The sequence below is a fragment of the Haliaeetus leucocephalus genome, unplaced genomic scaffold (genome assembly GCF_000737465.1).
Source record: "Haliaeetus leucocephalus isolate CR32 unplaced genomic scaffold, Haliaeetus_leucocephalus-4.0 Scaffold473, whole genome shotgun sequence".
Taxonomy (NCBI): domain Eukaryota; kingdom Metazoa; phylum Chordata; class Aves; order Accipitriformes; family Accipitridae; genus Haliaeetus; species Haliaeetus leucocephalus.
Genome location: NW_010972909.1, coordinates 4346348 through 4364688, shown reverse-complemented (window position 1 = coordinate 4364688; position 18341 = coordinate 4346348). Strand labels below are relative to the sequence as shown.

The window sequence follows — 18341 nt, the reverse complement described above, 5'->3', positions numbered from 1 at the left end:
TTTTTTATTAAAATTTTAAGAGGAGAAAAAAAAAACAACTACAGAACCTCAGCTAAATTACAATGCAGCTGAGTCTGAGGGAGGAAAGAAAAAGTCCATTAGAAAGGCCAAGTAGTTCTGCACACAGAAAACAAAGAAAGGAGCCTCTGTCCAAGGTAAGAGCAAGTGGTTTTCCCTAAACTGGAGATAAAGATCAAGACTGTCCAGTAGAGAATGATTATAAGACTGTTTGTGAAAATAGTTGATAAGCTTGTGCAAGAACCCTAAATCAAACCCTAAATGCTGAAAGCTAGCTCTAATGTTCATGTTTGTGTCCACATCTGCAAATATCCCTCAGTTCACTTTGGAACACGTGGTACCAGATCAGTAAGACCTGGAAGCAAGTTCAGAGCCACAGGCTGGCTTTTGATTTCTATAAAAGACTTCATACCCTGTGTATTTTCTCTAACAAGTAATGCACAGAGTCATCCGCAGTGCTTCTAAGAGCTTTCAGCAAAGACCAACAGAGAAACTACAAACTATGAATCAGACTTTTTGCCTGAAAGTAGAATGAAGCAAAATGCCACAAGGGCCATTTAATCAAGCCCTTTTAGTTAAAGTTCTTGTTCAAAAGCATTAGTTAACAAATATTTGCTGTGTACTTCAATGGTACCTGAAGTCTGGAGCCAAACCTGCCTAAATTACAGATTATAACAGCCACAGATACATTTTCTTCCAAAGCACTGTGAAATATTACTTGTGATCCATTATAGGACAAAAGAACACTATCAAAATATTGCAACCCCTTAGGGAACAGAAATTTTTAAATTCACTTAGATGTAGAACTATGTTTTCCCCTAGTCTCTTGTCTCTGAAGAAATAAGTACTATTCAACACAGTAACTGGGTACTGTTTAGGGAGAAGGTGATGTGTGTGGAGGAAGGGAATGCTCAAGTTCTCAAATTCAAATATATTGAAAAACTTGGGAAAAATATCTAGAATAAAAACCCCACAGAATTTGTGTATTAACTGCAATTTAAAATAGCAAAAGATCAAACCTTACCCCGTAAAGAAATAAAACCAGGACAAGCCACTCACTGAGCTTCACAGCTTCACAAACCTTATTGCTTCCATTCCAAGAAATTGTCAGAATACAACTGAAAGAGCATAGTTTGTGGTGATGGATTATAAACTGAAAAAAGCCTTTGTTTACTGACTGTAATACAAAGAACAATAGAAGCATAATAAGTAGACATGTAATGTGACTGAGACAGAAATTAAGTCTGACTACCTACCAATTTTATAAGCAAGCAACATGATGCTGGTTAGTCGGAAGCACTGTAACTGCATTCTGCTCTCTGTTATGGGAGAATACAAAGCTTCAGTGCCTCTACAGAGCATTTTTTGATTTGTGCATGGCCTTTGTAAAGTGTCCAGATCCCCACGGGTAAAGAGACCTTTTATCAGAGAGCTAGACACAAGGAGAATGTGATTTCAGGAACATGAAAATAATAATGTACTCATACGTAGCCCTTTAGGTGCAGTAATAGCAGTCCTTAACCTTACGTAGTGTTTGAAAGTATTAAATGCCTGATTACGTTACTCCGTTGATGTCTGGATTTGCCTGTCAGGTTCTTTGCCTACAAAGCTTCTCCATGTCTCTGAGACTGCAGTAGCCACAGCACACCTTACTAAAGAGAGACATTTCCAGCAAGAGTAGTAAAGCAGTGTTTGTCCCCTCACTTCACAGAGCTCATGCACAAGACAACCTACAAACACTCAGTGTCTCCCTACTTTATTCTCTAGCATGCTTTAGGATTCAAAAATGTCAGTAACCTTCCAAACCTGGCAAATTAAAGATCCATAGCATGTAGCCCGGCTACGTGAGGCTGAGTCAATACTAATGTAACTAATACACCTATGAGGAAGGGCGTACAGTTCCACTTTATAAACACCTCAGCACAGCAAGTGACACTATGTAAGAAACAAATAACTCATTCAGTTATACATATAACATTTTCTCTCATAATAAAGTCTACAAGCTCCTACAAATAAGGAGTGACTTATTTAATATGATAAAGTGAATCACCCTGCTATTTAGACTGGCAAGGACGTTACCTAGTCTTTTTCTCCCTATTTTCTTAACACCCACTATGACTTGCTTTTCCAGCTTTTATTTACTTGCAAATGAAATGCTTGCCCAAGTTTTTACTTTAAACAAATGTGAGGTCACTGATATTTTATCACTTTCCTAATCTTCAATTTTCACAAGATATTTCGCACAGTTTTCACAATCTAGAGTTTGAAGTTCAAATACTGACTTATTTTCATAAATAACTTTGTTTTATAATAACTAATATTTCATGAAAGCTTTCTTGCTTTTCAAATTAATATAGCTAAGCCTTACTTCAGAGTCTGAATTAATTTCATGTATTTGCTTTGGTAAGTACTCATAAGTACTTGCACTGTATTACTACTGTCAGATAGACACCATCTAGTGGCTAGTAAACAGATGTGTAATTTCCAAAAAAAGACAAGTATAATAAATTCTTTTTAGTCACAGTATTACTGCACACCTTGAGATAGCAAGGCTTGCCTCTTGTCATTTTGAGACAATAAGATAGTTACAGAACATTCCTGTTTAACTAAAATTTAAACTGCTAGTCTTCAAGACTTCAGAGACTGTGACAAATGAAAAGGCAAACAAAAGACATTCAAATGCATCCTGTAAGTTAAATGCATGCAAGAGTTCCTGGTTCGTTATCTTTCAGGCCTTCAGGAATCCCAGGTCCCAGAGATAGGGGGAAAGGTTTAAGCAAGGAAAATGTAGCCTTGGCAGAAAAGGACCAGATCAGGGAATACTTACACAAACTGGACATGCATAAGTCCATGGGCCCTGATGGGATGCACCCACGAGTGCTGAGGAAGCTGGCAGATGTCATTGCAAGGCCACTCTCGATAATCTTTGATCGATGATGTCAACTGGGAGAAGTGCCCAAAGACTGGAGGAAAACAAATGTTACCCCCATCTTCAAGAAGGAGGACCTATGGAACTACAGACTGATCTGCCTCACATCAATCCCAGGGAAGGTGGCAGAGGAGCTAATTCTGGAAACCATTTCCAGGCACATTAAAGATGAGAAAATCATCAGGAGTAGTCAGCATGGCTTCACCAAGGGGAAGTCATTCTTGACCAACTTAATAAACTTCTATGATGGACTGACTGGCCTGGTAGATGAGGGGAGAGCAGTGAATGTTGTCTATCTGGACTTCAGTAAGGCCTCTGACACTGTCTCCCATAAGATCCTCATAGAGCAGCTGTTGATGTATGGGATGGATGAGCAGGGAGGAGCATTGAAAACTGGCTGAACGGCTGGGTCCAGAGGGTGGTGGTCAGTGGCACAAAGTCCAGTTGGAGGCCAGTGACTAGAGTGTACCCCAGGGGTCAATACTGGGTCCAGTCCTGTTTAACTTCTTCGTTAATGATCTGGATGATGAGGCAGACTGTAGCCTTCAGCAAGTTTGCAGATGACACAAAACTGGGAGGAGTTGCTGATAGGCCAGGGGGTCATGTTGCCATCCAGAGGGACCTTGACAGGCTGGAGAAATGAGCTGACAGGAACATCGTGAAGTTCAACAAGGACAAGTGCAAAGTCCTGCACCTGGGGAAGAACAAGCCCAGGCACCAGTATTTGCTGGGGGCCACCCAGCTGAAAAGCAGCTTGGCAGAAAAGAACCTGGGAGTCCTGGTGCACACCAGCTTGAACATGAGCCAGCAATGTGCCCTTGCTGCAAAGAAGGCAAATGGTATCCTTGGCCGCTTTAGACGAAGTATTGCCAGCAGGTCAAGGGAGGTCATCTTTCCCCTCTGCTCAGCACTGACAAAGCCACAGTGGGAGAACGGTGTCCAGTGCTGGGCTCCTCAGTACAAGAGAGACATGGACATACTGGAAAGATCCAGTGAGGAGCCACAAGGATGATTAAGGGACTGGAGCACCTCACATATGAGGAAAAGCTGAGAGAGCTGAGACTGGTTTGCCTGGAGAAGAGAAGACTCAAGGGGCATCTTATTAATGTATGTAAATACTTGAAGGGAAGGTGCAAAGATGATGGAGCCAGGCTCTTTCAGTTTGCCCAATGACAGGACAAGAGGCAATGGGCACAAACTGAAACACAGGAGGTTCCTCTCAACATCAGGAAATGCTTTTTTACTGTGAGGATGACTGAACAGTGGAATAGGTTGCCCGGGGAGGTTGTGGAGTCTCTCTCCTTGGAGATATTCAAAAAACATCTAGTCACAGTCCTGGGAAACTGAGTCTAGATGGCCCTGTCTGAGCAAGGGTTTGGACAAGATGACCTCCAGAGGTCCCCGCCAACCTCAACCTTTCTGTGATTCTGTGATCTTTGAACACTTCAATTGCAGCTATTCCACCAAGACAGTAATACGCAACAGCAGTAATCACCTGCTCAATATTGCATTAAAATGTTCATTTTCCTGCTCTCTGTACTGACTGTGGAAGTTCAGAGATTTCCCATGGTGGAATCCTTCTTTATGCAGATGTTTTCTGGGGATAATTGTTACATGGTGCCCAGTTCTAAATCTCTTCCCTTGTCATCTTGGTTTTGTCCACTGTTAGAGACAGGTTACTGGGTCAGACAAAGCTATGGTCTGTCCTAATGTAACTTATGTACAGAGAGAGAGAGGATCCTCATAAAAAGCATCTAAATATTGGGGTATACCTTTAAACCGGATGACAAGGGTTGGTCTTAACCCTTGGTCAGTGCTCAAGGGGTCAGAAGAGGACCTCCTCTCACCCCAGCATGCCATAGCCAATACTTTCTGCAAGATTAAGAAGTCCAGAGCAGTTTTACAAGAAAGACAAGCAGAACTGTAACCACCCAAATGCAGCAACTCTTTTCTACTCCCTGCAGTTCCCAGCAATACACACCTCTAAATGCCTACAAATATTTGTATGCACGTATATAAAAATGTGCAGGACTTTCTCTTTTGTTTCCAAATGTGGCTTCCCACCTCTGGCTTTTGCTTGTCCAGTTTAAAAGAGCAAACTTTCGTTTCCTGCCCAAATACTTCGGTATCACCTCCAAAGATACCCGTTGGGCTGGCTGTGAAGCTTAGGCATCGTACAGGCACTATGGAACTTAGCCTGAGACAGTTCTGCATGCAGATAAAACTGAACTCTAGCTGCCTACAAAACTACACAAACGAAGGGGGAGGCACTAGGAAGCTGCGCAGCAGCTTCAGTCATCAGAGCCTCGGCTTTGCATAAGTCCTGATGTAGAAGTGCACATCCTTTGCTGGATCTAGCTTTTGAAAAATCCCACTGAAGGAGTGAGAAATCTGGATGGTAATGAGGATCTTAGTGCTCATACAGTGACCTGAAGCCTGGGAATTTTGTTTATCAGAAAGCAGGGATCTGTTTTAACTCACCACTGCAATACAAGCCTACTGGTTTAAAATTCCATCTCTCATACAAGCACCAATAAATAAGACCAAGCTCTTGCCAAAACAGACAGAGAACCACTTCCTACAGGACTGGCAAAGTCTATGAAATGCAGAGCTGTAAGTAAATCATCTCACTCAAGTCACAGGCCTGCATCCAGCAGAATAATTCAATACAAAATCTTCAGTGATTTATGCACCATGAGCAAAACCCCTCTGCTTTGCAATAAACACAGGCGAGCACTCATGTAAGCCCTGTAACAAGAAGTTCCAGGGGTGGAGGGGAAACTCCCTACAACTGCAGATGAAAAGTGCTGTCCTAGCATCAAGCATCTAATACGCAGTCCATTTAATGAACGTATGCCATGATAAAAAAGTCCATTCATAAATAAACTGGGGTTGTGAGGGGTAACGAGATCACACAGACACTGGAAAAGGGAAAGAATTATAACGATGGAGAAAGCATTCCTTTCTCAACAGCTAGGACTCCACTCCAGGGTCCCACCTGCTTCTGGCCCACTCCAGAAAGGTCTCTGCTGTAAAACTGGCACAAAGGACATCCTCAAGGCTTAGTGAATACTGGCACAGCACTTCCTACTGTACCTTGTGTACCTAATGATGATGAACTGTAAGTTGAACGTACCCCATGTTGGGAACAAATATTTGTTGTAGAGTTCCTTGGAACTATAAAAAGATGTTGGACTCGAAGTGCAACACAGTTATAGGAAGAAGATATGCTCAGATTATTGCCTCGGGCACGTTCTCAGCAGAGGTTTGGAAAGGAGCTAGATGGACTACTGCCAAAGTTACTGGTAGAGCTCATGGGCATTTTTCTATTTAATGCTATGTTTGTTCGATTACTGCACTTTCCCAGGCTTAAAGCTGTTTTCTCTTTTTCCTAATAAAGAATTCCTTGCATTTATCCTCAGCATCTTTGTGAATGTTGAAGATATGCCCGCTAAAGACAGTCAGGGAAGAATTGCATAGTGTTCCCATATTTCTGTATGGGAACAGAGTCATTTAGTTATTTGCCAAGAAGAACTGTTTTTTACTGTCTTTACCCACCTGGCATAAGGGGACCCTTTCCAGGATCCTATGAATCAGTGTCATCTCAGAAGAATGCTACAGTAATTCACCAGACTAAGGGGGAAAGCACAACACTCTAAACATACTTATCACTAATATCCAAAAAGAAAGCAAGCTCCATCCTCTCTCAAAGGGAAAGGAAGCCCCCAAAAATGAGAAGTGCCCCACTGGCACACAGTGAAGAAAAGAGGCTAGAAAAGAAAAGAACCAATGGGTAAGCCTGAAACATACTTGGTTTCCACCAAAAAGGCATTTCTGTTAAAGAAGGAATCAAACGGTCAGGTAGAGAAAAGGTCCTCATTGTAACAGTGTACAGACCCAACGCCGTAAGTGATGTCTTACTCAGAACATAGTAAATAACCGCCTGACCTAGCAGTTGCTTCAGCAGAGAGAAAAGTGCGTAACATAACTATTCTCCAGGCATCAGGAACCAGATATTACCCTGCACACCTACCATGGTGGAGTTTTCTTTTCTCTCCGCAGCGTTATGGAAGCTGGTGATAGTCATGTAAGCCTTGCAGAAGGAGAGTGTGAAGGGAGCTCAACGCTCTGAGTCTGGTGAGTGTATATGGGTGACAGGCCGCCCCGTCTCCTGCTTTGAAACCTGGCTGTCAGAAAATATATAGGTATTTGTTGTGAATCTGGGGAGTGTAAGACTGACCTGCTGGGTCAGCCAGCCCACCACAGAGCAGGGCGCTGGGTATATCTCTCTCCCAAAATGTTAGTCTGGACTGATTAGGCTTAGCTCTGAAGCAAGCATTAGAGAGGGTTGTTCAAGCCCTGCGAGGTACCACATATTACACGGTTGTTTTCTGCCCAAGTGGTTACACTGCATAAAAAAATAAAGATCAGATGTTTGGTTCGGTTAATTCACAATAATAACAGAAGAGTGACAGGGAAGCAGAGGAATTAAAACATACAGGAGAATCTCCACTTTGAGGATCAATAACCCCAAAGTTAGTATGAACAATGACTGAACAACATTTGAGTGTACCTCTGGAATTAGGGAGGGCACCGCAGACCTTTATTTCCAAGTTCTTAGAGTTCTAGACAGTATGTGGAGACAAATGTTCTCTCTTAAGAGATGAAGATGTGGCTACAAAACACGGTGGTGAAAGCAGTGGTGATTTGCTAATGTATTAAGCAGGACAGATGGCCACAGTTAGGGGAATGGTGTACCAGAAACTGATCTTAACCACACTTTTGCCAAGGAAGAAACGCTTCTCTCTAAAGACAATAAAAACACCATTTCAGCAGAACTCCCCTTTTCTTATTTTATCGCTCCTTTAAAACTACCCTATCCTAAGTAGAGTAAGCAGATATAGCCAGTTTTGGTTTTTGTGGTAAATATTGATGAAAGACGGTAAAAAAGCAAACCAGTAATAACACTCTGGGGGCCTGACTGCTTACATTGAACACCGCACTACACGGGCCCCAAGACACTGAAAGTGAAGGTAACAGTATCCAGAGCCGAGACAATCAAACTTTGGAACATAATAGGTCTGTCATTGCTTTAAAAACTGCCAGGAAGAGAAAGCTACAGGCTGCTGTGTTTTAGGAAGACAGCATTCAAATGCAGGAACAGAGGGGAACTGGTGACTGTTCGCTCAAGAGCAGGTTCGACATGGGCACACTGCAATGAAGGGCTAGAATTCCTTACACGAGAAGTTGAAACAATTTTCCATACCAAATTAAAACATAGCTAAAAATAGGAAGGAGGAAATATATTAGGCAGGCAGTTTGAGTAACAGAAACTCGCAAGTTTTGATTTACATGCTATACACTATAAATAATATTTTGGATAACACACTTTTCCACCTACTCCTGCAAAAAGAGTTATTGTATACATAGTCTTAATCTTTACAATGACCATGTCTTCCCAGTTTTAGGCTTTACAGCAAGATAAGCATATACAGGCACTTGGAGCTTTGAAAGTCATTATGCTATAGATAATGTAGCCTGTTAGTTTTTAAGAAGTTAGGTGAATTCCTAGCAATAAGCAATAGAAATAAAAACATGAAAAATGAGACGGGTGAGAAGGAGCTGATGAGCTGAGACCTTTTAGAAGCACTAATATTAAAATAAGCTCCACCGCAGTTAAAAATGAGCTAGCTGTGCTTGACTTCCCTAGGGCGAGGTATTCTTATATTAATAACAAGATAACAAAAGGGGACCTCCCTTCTATGATGATGGTCGTCTATCTGAATTTCAGTTCATACGCAGGTTCCCATCTGCAGGTGCTTCAAGATGTCCATTAAGAAGATAACTTGCCAGTTTTCCGGGAGTTAAGTAAGCTTTTGTCTCATAAGGATAACCATCTCTTTCTGATACCAGTAACCTTAGCATACTCACTTCTGTCATTTACAGCTCCTAAGTGATAAAGGTGGTATTCAACCAGAAATATAATTTATTATAAATTCTACTATACTTCTTCTCCTTGCTGTATGTTTTCTTGACTTGCTATAACTTGTTAGAGGTGCACTGCCCTAAGACAAGAGACAATGGCTGCAAGTAGTACCAAGGAAAATTTGGTCTGGACAGAAGGAAAAATTTATTCCCTGAGAGTGGTGCAGTGCTGGAAAGGGTGCCCAGAGAAGCTGTGTGATCTCCATCCTTAGAGATTCCAAAACTCATCAGCAATTTGATCTGGCTTTCAAGCCAGCCCTGCTTTGAGCAGAGGGTATGTCTAAGGACAACCTATTAATTCTAGAGTCACATTGCTAAAACTTTTATTAACATACTATAACATTTATTTTAAAAAAAATAATCACAAAACCTGTTTTCTTCACTCAGGTTCATAAATTCCTAGGGAGTGTCCTCCCTGTCTCTGGATCAACAGTAGTATTACCTCTTAAGAAATTAACAAATACATTAACTGCAAAAATTTCTAAAAACTGGCTTTGAACTCATCTTCATTTGAGAAAAGAACATAATCAAAATAGAAAAAAATCACTGAACCACAGATGGTTTTTTTAGCACCTTTTAGATTACATTACAAGGATTGAGAGAAACTACTGTTAAGTGCATTCCTATAAGAAAGCTACACTAGAGAAACTCCTCTCTAGTAGAAATGAATACTTAAATTAGGATGAGAAAAAAAGTATATTATAACAGACAAATCTCTAGAGCCCTGCATGTCCTAGAACTGCGACTTTCATTCTCTACTTGTTAATATATCACTCATGCCTTCCAAGTCTAAGGATGACTGAAAGAGGAGGTAAACCATTTTCAGTATGTCCAGCCTAGATACCTGTTAGCAAATAATTCTTGATTTCGCTCTCAAAAAGTGTTTATCATCCTCTTAATCTGAGTTGAGAATAGACGTATATGAATGGCAAAAATTGAATTCATATGGCTATATTTACATTCATGTGCTTTTGAAAATAAAGCAATACATTAACCAGACTTTGTTTTAAGCAATGTTATTTAGTATCTGGATGTGCACTGAGAGATGGAGTGTTATAAACATTTTACAAATCAATCCTCAGTTCACACTGTACTATCTGCATGATCTGCACTATATATTCCCTTTTTAACTGAAATTGTTTTGTTGTAGAATAGAAATATGTTACTCCCACTGTGTTCTCATTTGGTGAAACCCTCCTCGCTCACAACTGCCCTTCCTCATTTACAAAAAAAAATAGCTTTTCTTTATAGTCCAAAGAGGTCCATAAAGGCAGAGCAGAATACTTTTACAGATTAAGACACAGGGATTAATGGAAGTGTCAGTGAGTATCGTAATGGTCCTTTATTTGGTTTTATGTTGTTAAGAACTTGGAAATATTCTAAGACTGACTATGCAGTTAGCATTCCCTTGGGATATCAGACCTTAGAAGAGACCTCAGAGAAGCCCCAGTCTGTGCCAAGAGTGAGCATAACAAATATGTGGTTCCTAACTTTGGTGTACAATTGCTTGGCAACAACTATATGGCCAGAAGCAAGGTACTGAAGCACCAGGAATGATTTATAATAATTCTACAGTGCCATACTTAGTCTTCAAGCATAGGCACTTCAGTTAAAGAATGAGTTTCATTTGCATTCTTACTGAATAAAGGTAAAACAGGAATAGTTAAAAAAGATTTATACTGTTGCAAGTTGTATTAAAAATTAGACTAAAAAGTCTAATTAATTTGGGGATGTAAATATTTTTTAAGCAACGTACTTCAACAGAGATAATGTATTTGAAAAAGTCAGTCAGAACAGGCTTTGAGGACAAAGCAAAATAAATGCTGCTTCTTCTGTCCATCAAAGCCTGAGTATAAAACTGTTAAGTTACCCAGTGCTCCCACAACCAGAAAAAAGTTGAGTGTAATCTAATCAGTCTAAGAAAGAAGGATCACAGTAAATTATCAAAATCCACAAAGTGCGGCTGATGTTTGCAAGGGAATAAGTATCTACATTGAGACTGAGCTCAAATCCCCCCCATGTTACAGAAGTGCAAAAACCTACTTCAGTTGCAGAAAGAAAAGGGTGGTAATTCTTCAGGTATATATACTCTAAAGCTCTAACATTACCCAGAAAATAAAAAACACATTTATTTTAGTGGTAACAGTCAAACTTGTAGTCAAGCAAAGTATGGAAGATAAAAGCAAGCACAATCATCTCTGAGAACAGAGAATCAATTGCACATGTCTGGTCCTTTTTTTTCTTTCTCACAGAAGGTTAAACCACAAAATTTCTATGAAATCATATCAGTGTAATGAAACATTATAATGGAGACAGCAAAATACAAATGAGGATGGAGTGTAAGCAGATGTACCTCTATTTTTAATTCAGCTGATCTGTCAGGTCTGGTAAAACTTGAGAATTCCTCTTGCCAGTCACAGTTTAACTTAACGTTTGTACTATTTACTAACTACATACCAGGTGTTGTAATCTTGTTCTGAGTTTACCTATTCCATACAGTAGCCTGGCCTGGAATAACTTGTATTCAAAAAGTACATAAATCCTGCACAAAAACATTAAGGCAAAAAAGAGGAAATTTCAAAGCTTTGCAGAACCTCAGTAAGATTTGATGGTGTCCCTCCCATTTGCCAATTTGAAACATCTCGCTCCCAATAAAGAGCAATTCTGCTCATGTTACAGTTAGTGGTTAAGTCTTTGAAACACTATATGCAGTATTTCAACTTTAACTCAAAATACAATAAATGCATTTTACAAAGGTTATTGATTATCCATATTACTAACACCAGCTTTTGCAGGTAGGGGCGGATCGTATATTAAAACCTAGTTGGAGTTTGATTATTCAAAAGATTATCGCTAACAAATGTCATCTTTCTTTTGTATACAAATTAACCAGAAACAGATTTTTTGTTATTGTTTGTTTGTTAATATCACAGTTCATTTATTCCTAGATATAACTTACGTAATATTTCAAGCCAGCAGTTTTCACAAACATTTCCTTTTCTTTATTCAGCATTTGTAGCATACAACAAAAAAAGTTTTTGTTTGGTTTGGCTTTCTTGTAGAGATATTGTCAAAATTCCTTAAAAAGCATGGTTGTTTTGTTTTGTCTTATTTTAAGCCCAACTTCTTCTATGTTTGTAACATCAAAATTCAAAGTATACAAAAAACACTGGGAACACATATGGATGTGCTCAGATGAATAAAACTTGTAAAACCAGGAGTAAAAAAATCAAATCAATTTCAAAACTGTCAAATACTTTCACACTGATTCATGATGTGAACACCAGCTTCTGATTATTCACCAGATTTTGTGACCATACTCTCCAATAAAAATTCATCAATGTAAATGAGAATTCCTCTTTTTTGAAAGAATTAATGTTTGGGTTTTTTAAATCTGAAGCATGACATTCCAGCACTATACAAAAACAAAGGTATGTTATTATTTAGTGTATTTTTGCTGCAGTAAACTATCATCAGAGCTCCAGAAAAACAGTGAGAGCATTATTTTTAACGCTCTGATCAATCCAAGATTTCATTTGCTGAAGTAACTGGAAGGAACTTAATTAATCTGTATCAGCTAACCAGGTCCCTTAGTGTTTTATACAAGTCTGTATTACCTTATGAGGTCAATAGGCTGAAACTTGTAAAATACTCCATATCTTGCCCATTCTCGATACAGCAACTAAATAAAAAAAAATAAAAAAAAACAAAAAACACAACAGAAAATTAACTAGAAACAAGTGGTTCCATCTGCTTCTACAAACATCTTCTAAGAGTTAAAAATATATGTACCAAAAAAAGCAGTTTCCCATGCTTCAATCCAAACTTCCAAGTACGTTTTTCAGGCAGTTATGGAAGACTCCAAGCAAGCCAGCAATGTGAGGATGGCGTAAACACGTCTTTCTCCACACAACTACCCCCTCCCCACCACATTTATTAGATAGTGATGTTAAATAGAAAGGCTCAAAAGGAAAAATAAAAGATGCTGTAGTCTTGTGAAAATCTTTGGAAAGATGCTAGAAATAATCCTTACAGAGTGAAATTCTCCTATGATGTAATTTATTTAATGTCTGGAATCACACCATAGATAAGTAATGACCAGTGTTTCCAGGTCCAAGGTGAAGTGAACTGAGGTAAGAGTTCCAAACTGGTAAACAGGTATGTGAAAACATACCAAGAGGTAATAGTTGTGTCACAACTAGTCTGCTCTCCTGCTCAGCTCCTGCGGCTACTATGCCCAGTAGAGCCCATATAAAAGCCCCTTCTCTCCCCATGCTGCACATGGACACAGAAGTTCACGGGTTTACTGTTGGAAATGCAAATTCACCCACAGCTTACAGACAGCTCAACGGAAGGCACAGATCCTGCAGAAACTTCTTACAATGGGAGGAAACCAGCAGGAACAGAGTCAGGGATAAAAGGAAACATTTCTGGACCTGTGGTAAACTAACCACAATACACTCAACTGCAACAGGCAAGGGACTATCATAGTCTTCCTTGTTCCCCCTTATATTGCTGCGATGTGACACAACTTTGTTGAACTTTCAAAAAGAAAAAAAAAACCTCTGACACTCTTTTACAAGAGGCTGTAAAGGAAACTGGTAATTATGGTGTGAAAGTCATCACACTGTTGTGAAACAAAAGCCAGCTGCTGGATAGAAATTACCATGCAATTTACAATTTGGTGAAAGAGTTAATTTGATAGCCGTACATTTTATAACTGTGTATGAATTTATTAATAATCCAGAAAGGACACTAAAAAATGAAGCTTTCCAGAATTATGTGAGGACCAAAGGAAGCTCAGAGGAAACATCAGCATGATCTTTTGTTAGATTGCTGTTCACCATATCTTATCTTCAGAGGAAAATAAAAATCAGGGCAGTCCCATGCAAAAGAGTCACTTTTTCTGTGGAACCACCTGAGTTGTTTATGTTCCTTTCACAGTTTCACGCTATGAAAGGACTGTAGACAGTTTAAGACAACATGCTCATTGAAAACTATTTCTTGAAGTACAGAGCGCATCAAAAAATAATAAACAAATAACTAGAATATGATGATAAATGAAACTAAATTAACCTCATCACTATTTATAGATTATAAATCTGTATCATCCAAAAAGACAGGTGTCAAGCCTTTTGCCCCTCTTTTCAAAAAAGAAGTGGAGGGGGTCCAGAAAAAGAGCAGCATGTAAGAGGTGAGGTCAGCTCCTTTAAAATTAGGCACCACGTCATTCCTAGCAAAACTGGAGTAGTGACGAAACTGTGCTTAGAGAACGAGCTTCTGTGTGGAACATCCACTGGCTCCAAGAGATGACCTCATACTTCAGTTCCTCCCTTGCTGTGAGCACTAACTGACTGTCCCTCACCTCTCTCAGGGAAATTGTAGTTAATGTGAAGCAACGTAATTGCTGGGTTAATACCTTGGAGACTTCTATTCTTCTGTAAAGTTTGGCTAGGATTGGACAATAAGTTTTAAATCTGCTGGGGAGGAAGACACAAACTGAGAAACGCATGCACACGAATACACAACCAGGTACATACAGAGGATATTCTGCAGAGAAGTTAAATTAAATATTTGTTTACTTTTTTTTCTTTAACAGAAAAAAAGGAACTCCAAAGATAGTCAAAATCAGTAATTTTAGAACAGTAAGGCATAGGTTTTTTTCAAAATGTGTAATATGTGGAAATCATCAGCTTATTTGCAGACTAGATTGCAAACTCTTAAGTTCTATCTGCAAAATAGATGCTTATTAAGCATGGCGCTTTTTTCCCAGTAAATAACAGATTATTGCACAGTGGAGTTATGCAAGTATGCAAGAGCTGGAGAAGATGTTAGTAACAATGTACATATAGTTTTTGCAGTCGTCAGTAGTTGCATCTGTCAGATGGTCCATTTTGACAGCTAGCAGCACGCTACACCATCTTATGAAGTTAACAGCACAATTAAACTAAGTGTGGGGAAATTTCAGATGCTGTAACTGCAGACTTATCTTGACATATTTTGTGGTTTTCCAATCACATTTTTCTACTGTTTATAATGCCTCTCCTCCTGCAGATGCTATGTGAAAGAACTAAATTAATATCAAGTGAGCAATTAAGACCTGGATTCTGCAACATGCACCCGATGAAGTGTTATTGTTCAGAATATGGTAACTGGCTTGCAACCATTTAAGTGAACAGCTATGTTATTGCATACTCATTAAAGATACAGCATAAAGTATTTTCTGTTCATAGATCAGGGAGTAAACCCTACACTGTTGAAGCAATTGGGAATTCGGCAATGAGATTCAAGGAGTGTGGAGTCTTGGCTTTAGAATATTGCTCTTACAGAGCACAGTCTTGCAAAATGCTTTGTGCTTGTGGAAAGAAATGAGGGGTTTGATTTTCTTTGGCTTCAACAGGAGTTGAAGAGGATTGCCCTGGCTGCCATATTGATATTTTCATATGAATACTTGTGGTTACCTATTCAAAATCACCCCTTGCCATTACCCTACAACATTACCTACAATTTTATTTATTTCCGTAAATAATGATACTAATAGATGCATTCACTGAAATATACAAACCAAGAAAGTTAATGCTATTAAATTCTTAAAACTACTTAAAAGCTGTTTTGAACATAGCTCCAGAATGGAATTTGAAGAGCAAAAAGAAAGGTCTTTCTAAAATTGCAGTCCATTGAGGAACAGGTTGCTATGCATTATGTCAGACTACAGAATGACACAGGTTATTCTGATTCCAAAAGCCATAGCACTGAAGGTGAGTTTGTGGAATGAATGTTTTCCATTCACGTGTGTTGTCCACACTAAACCTCAGTCCCAACGCTGCAATTTTACAAGATTAAGCTTAATCTGGAAGCTGGAATGTGCTTCCTTTCATGACATTTATTAAATTGAAAGGAATTCTAGGAAGAGTTTTGTAGTACAGTTTATTGTATTTTATCAGCGTCATTTAAAAGCAATATTTTCTATAAGTTTATAATAACACTTTCCAATCTGCTTCTAATATTCTAGGGATGTTGTTGTAGTATATAACAGTGTATTTCCCAGATAGGTAACAGAGCCTTCATGTATTTCTCAATGTCAAACATACTGCTAGCAATGAAGGGTTACAAGTTGCCAGTGGGCTAGAAGCTTAAAGATGACCAAGTCAGTGTTTATATTCATGGCAAATATACCATGCTGCTGTGCAATAGCTTTCTTAAAAAGATTTTTTTCTAGAGCAGAAATCACACTAAAACAGGGAAATTCCTTTACTCCAACCAACAGTCTTAGGAAAAGAGTGGGTTTCATTGACTGCAGATTTCTAATTCTCATAGGATGTGACAAAAGCGTTGTTTCACCGTGCATTTTCTCCAAGGAAGTCCTGAAGAGGGCTAATAAGGATTAACCTTTTATATTATGAACTGGTACATAAACCTTAATTACTTGTGCTGCCTTATTGGCATAAGTGTCCCAGACGGGCTCAGTTCATTATTTTGGGGGCTTATACAACAGACAATTGAAATGGAAGTCACAGATAAGTTAAAACGGACAAAATAAAAAGGGGCAGAGAAAAAAAAATTTCAAAAATGCCCCCCTTTCCTTTAAACCTGATCAGGGCTTTTCAGGAAATTAAACACTGAGACTATTAGATTCAGATAGAAAACAGATGATGTTATGCATAGAAATACTACAGCAGATTCAATGGCTAGGCAGCAGAGACATATGTGAATAATCAATGAAGTATTTCTGGAAAGAAGCTTTTATGTTTTTAATACTTAACACTTCATAACTGAGCCTAATAGGCAGAATAAAAAGAAGGCAGCACAAAATACAGCTAGTAGGGTGAATATTTTTCCAGACACTAGTCCTTTTAGGCCCTCTTCCCCCCTATTCCACAGTACCCAATCTTCCTCCGTTGACTAATGTTCATGTACCCTTCTTTAAAGATTTTGCTAACCTTGTAAGTCAGTAAACTACGTAGCTGACTTTCCGAGTCCATTACTGTATCACTATTACAACTTACTCAGAGAAAATTCTGCAAGGGCAGAGTAGACAATTTCTTCATGAACAAAAAGTTTGAAATAACAGACATAAATATACAAGCTTCATTATAGTTTGTTTTCCAACTTTGTGTCTTTTGCTTACCAAGGTTCATCTACTAATTTAAATTGTATACGGCACATGAAGACATCTAGTGGCTAAATGTTAACACTATTTACCAAAAACTACAAAGATTATATTTTCAAATTTTTTCTAAACCAGCACTGGAGAAATCAAATTTATTTGTATGACCTATGAACTCAGTCTTCACTTCAAATGCTTAAATAATCATCATTTGTGGCAATTACACTCTTGAGAACTACACTGTGTTTTGCCAAATTAATGGCATTTTCTTACCTTTCCTTCAAGCAACAGATGGTACATACCAACATGTAATACCACAGAGTTAAAAACATCTATGAAATAATTTACAAATCACCAAGTATATATGCAATTTAGTTTCTAGTACAGTAAATATTTTAGGCATCCAAACATTCTCTTTTTTTTCATTCTTCCCTCCCCCCCTTTCTCTCCCCACAAATTTCCCTCTTCATTTCCTATCCTATTGTTCGTATATCACAAAAAAAGCGCAAACATTAGAGAACAACATGGAACGGATCTTAACTGATTACAGCAATTAAAAGGTTTTGCTCATTTCTAACAGTAAGCATAAGTATTAAAACCAGTCTGAATTCACAAAGTCTTTGATTATGCATCCATTTCTCTTGTGCAGACAGTTGGTGGATGATACATTTTCAAAAGTCTTTTGATAGCTAGAAACTTTTTATTTACAAAATAATTGGAAGCAGATTTTTGGAAATTGCACATAATTTAATTGAATGCACAATCAAATGAAAAAATACAGCTTTGTTGTATTCTAGTAACTATTGTTCTATAGTACCATCTAGTTACGGAAAAAAACTAATCATATAAGTTATTTAGCAACTTTTGCTTCCTCACAGGTTGAAAAATCTTGTCTGTGCATGCAGAGGGAAACTGGAAGCATTTTAACATGTAAATATCAAATTAAGTTCACTGAAATACTTCATAAGAAGGCTTTAAAAAAAGTCTTGTGAAAAATTTTTTATATGCAGAAATACAGGAAAGTAAGTAATGCAAAAATATGTGCATTTGTAAAAGCATTTACTTGATTGAACACTGGCTAATGCTTTACAATAACATTTAGGACATTAATTCACATTTATCACATCAAATCTAATACAAAACTAATTTTGCAATGTATTTTACCTTTCTTTCATTCATGTCGTCATTTTGGCCTTCATATTCACCCTAGAGAAAGAAAGTAATGTAATAGCTGATGTAAAAACAGATAAAATTCAATAAATGATTGCTCAGCTGTTCCTACATTCTTGATTTTACTTTTAG

At 38.3% G+C, this 18341-nt stretch overlaps 1 protein-coding gene across 1 annotated transcript in view; it reads right to left on the bottom strand.

The window, feature by feature from the left end:
* ANO2 (anoctamin 2, calcium activated chloride channel) overlaps window positions 1-18341 on the bottom strand; it is a 188908-nt gene that overhangs the window by 126685 nt on the left and 43882 nt on the right. The window contains exons 9-10 of the mRNA XM_010575440.1: window positions 18204-18245; window positions 12550-12614 (exon numbers count right to left, since the gene is read on the bottom strand). Coding sequence (XP_010573742.1) covers window positions 12550-12614; window positions 18204-18245 — 107 coding nt within the window. The remainder of the gene's footprint in view (window positions 1-12549; window positions 12615-18203; window positions 18246-18341) is intronic.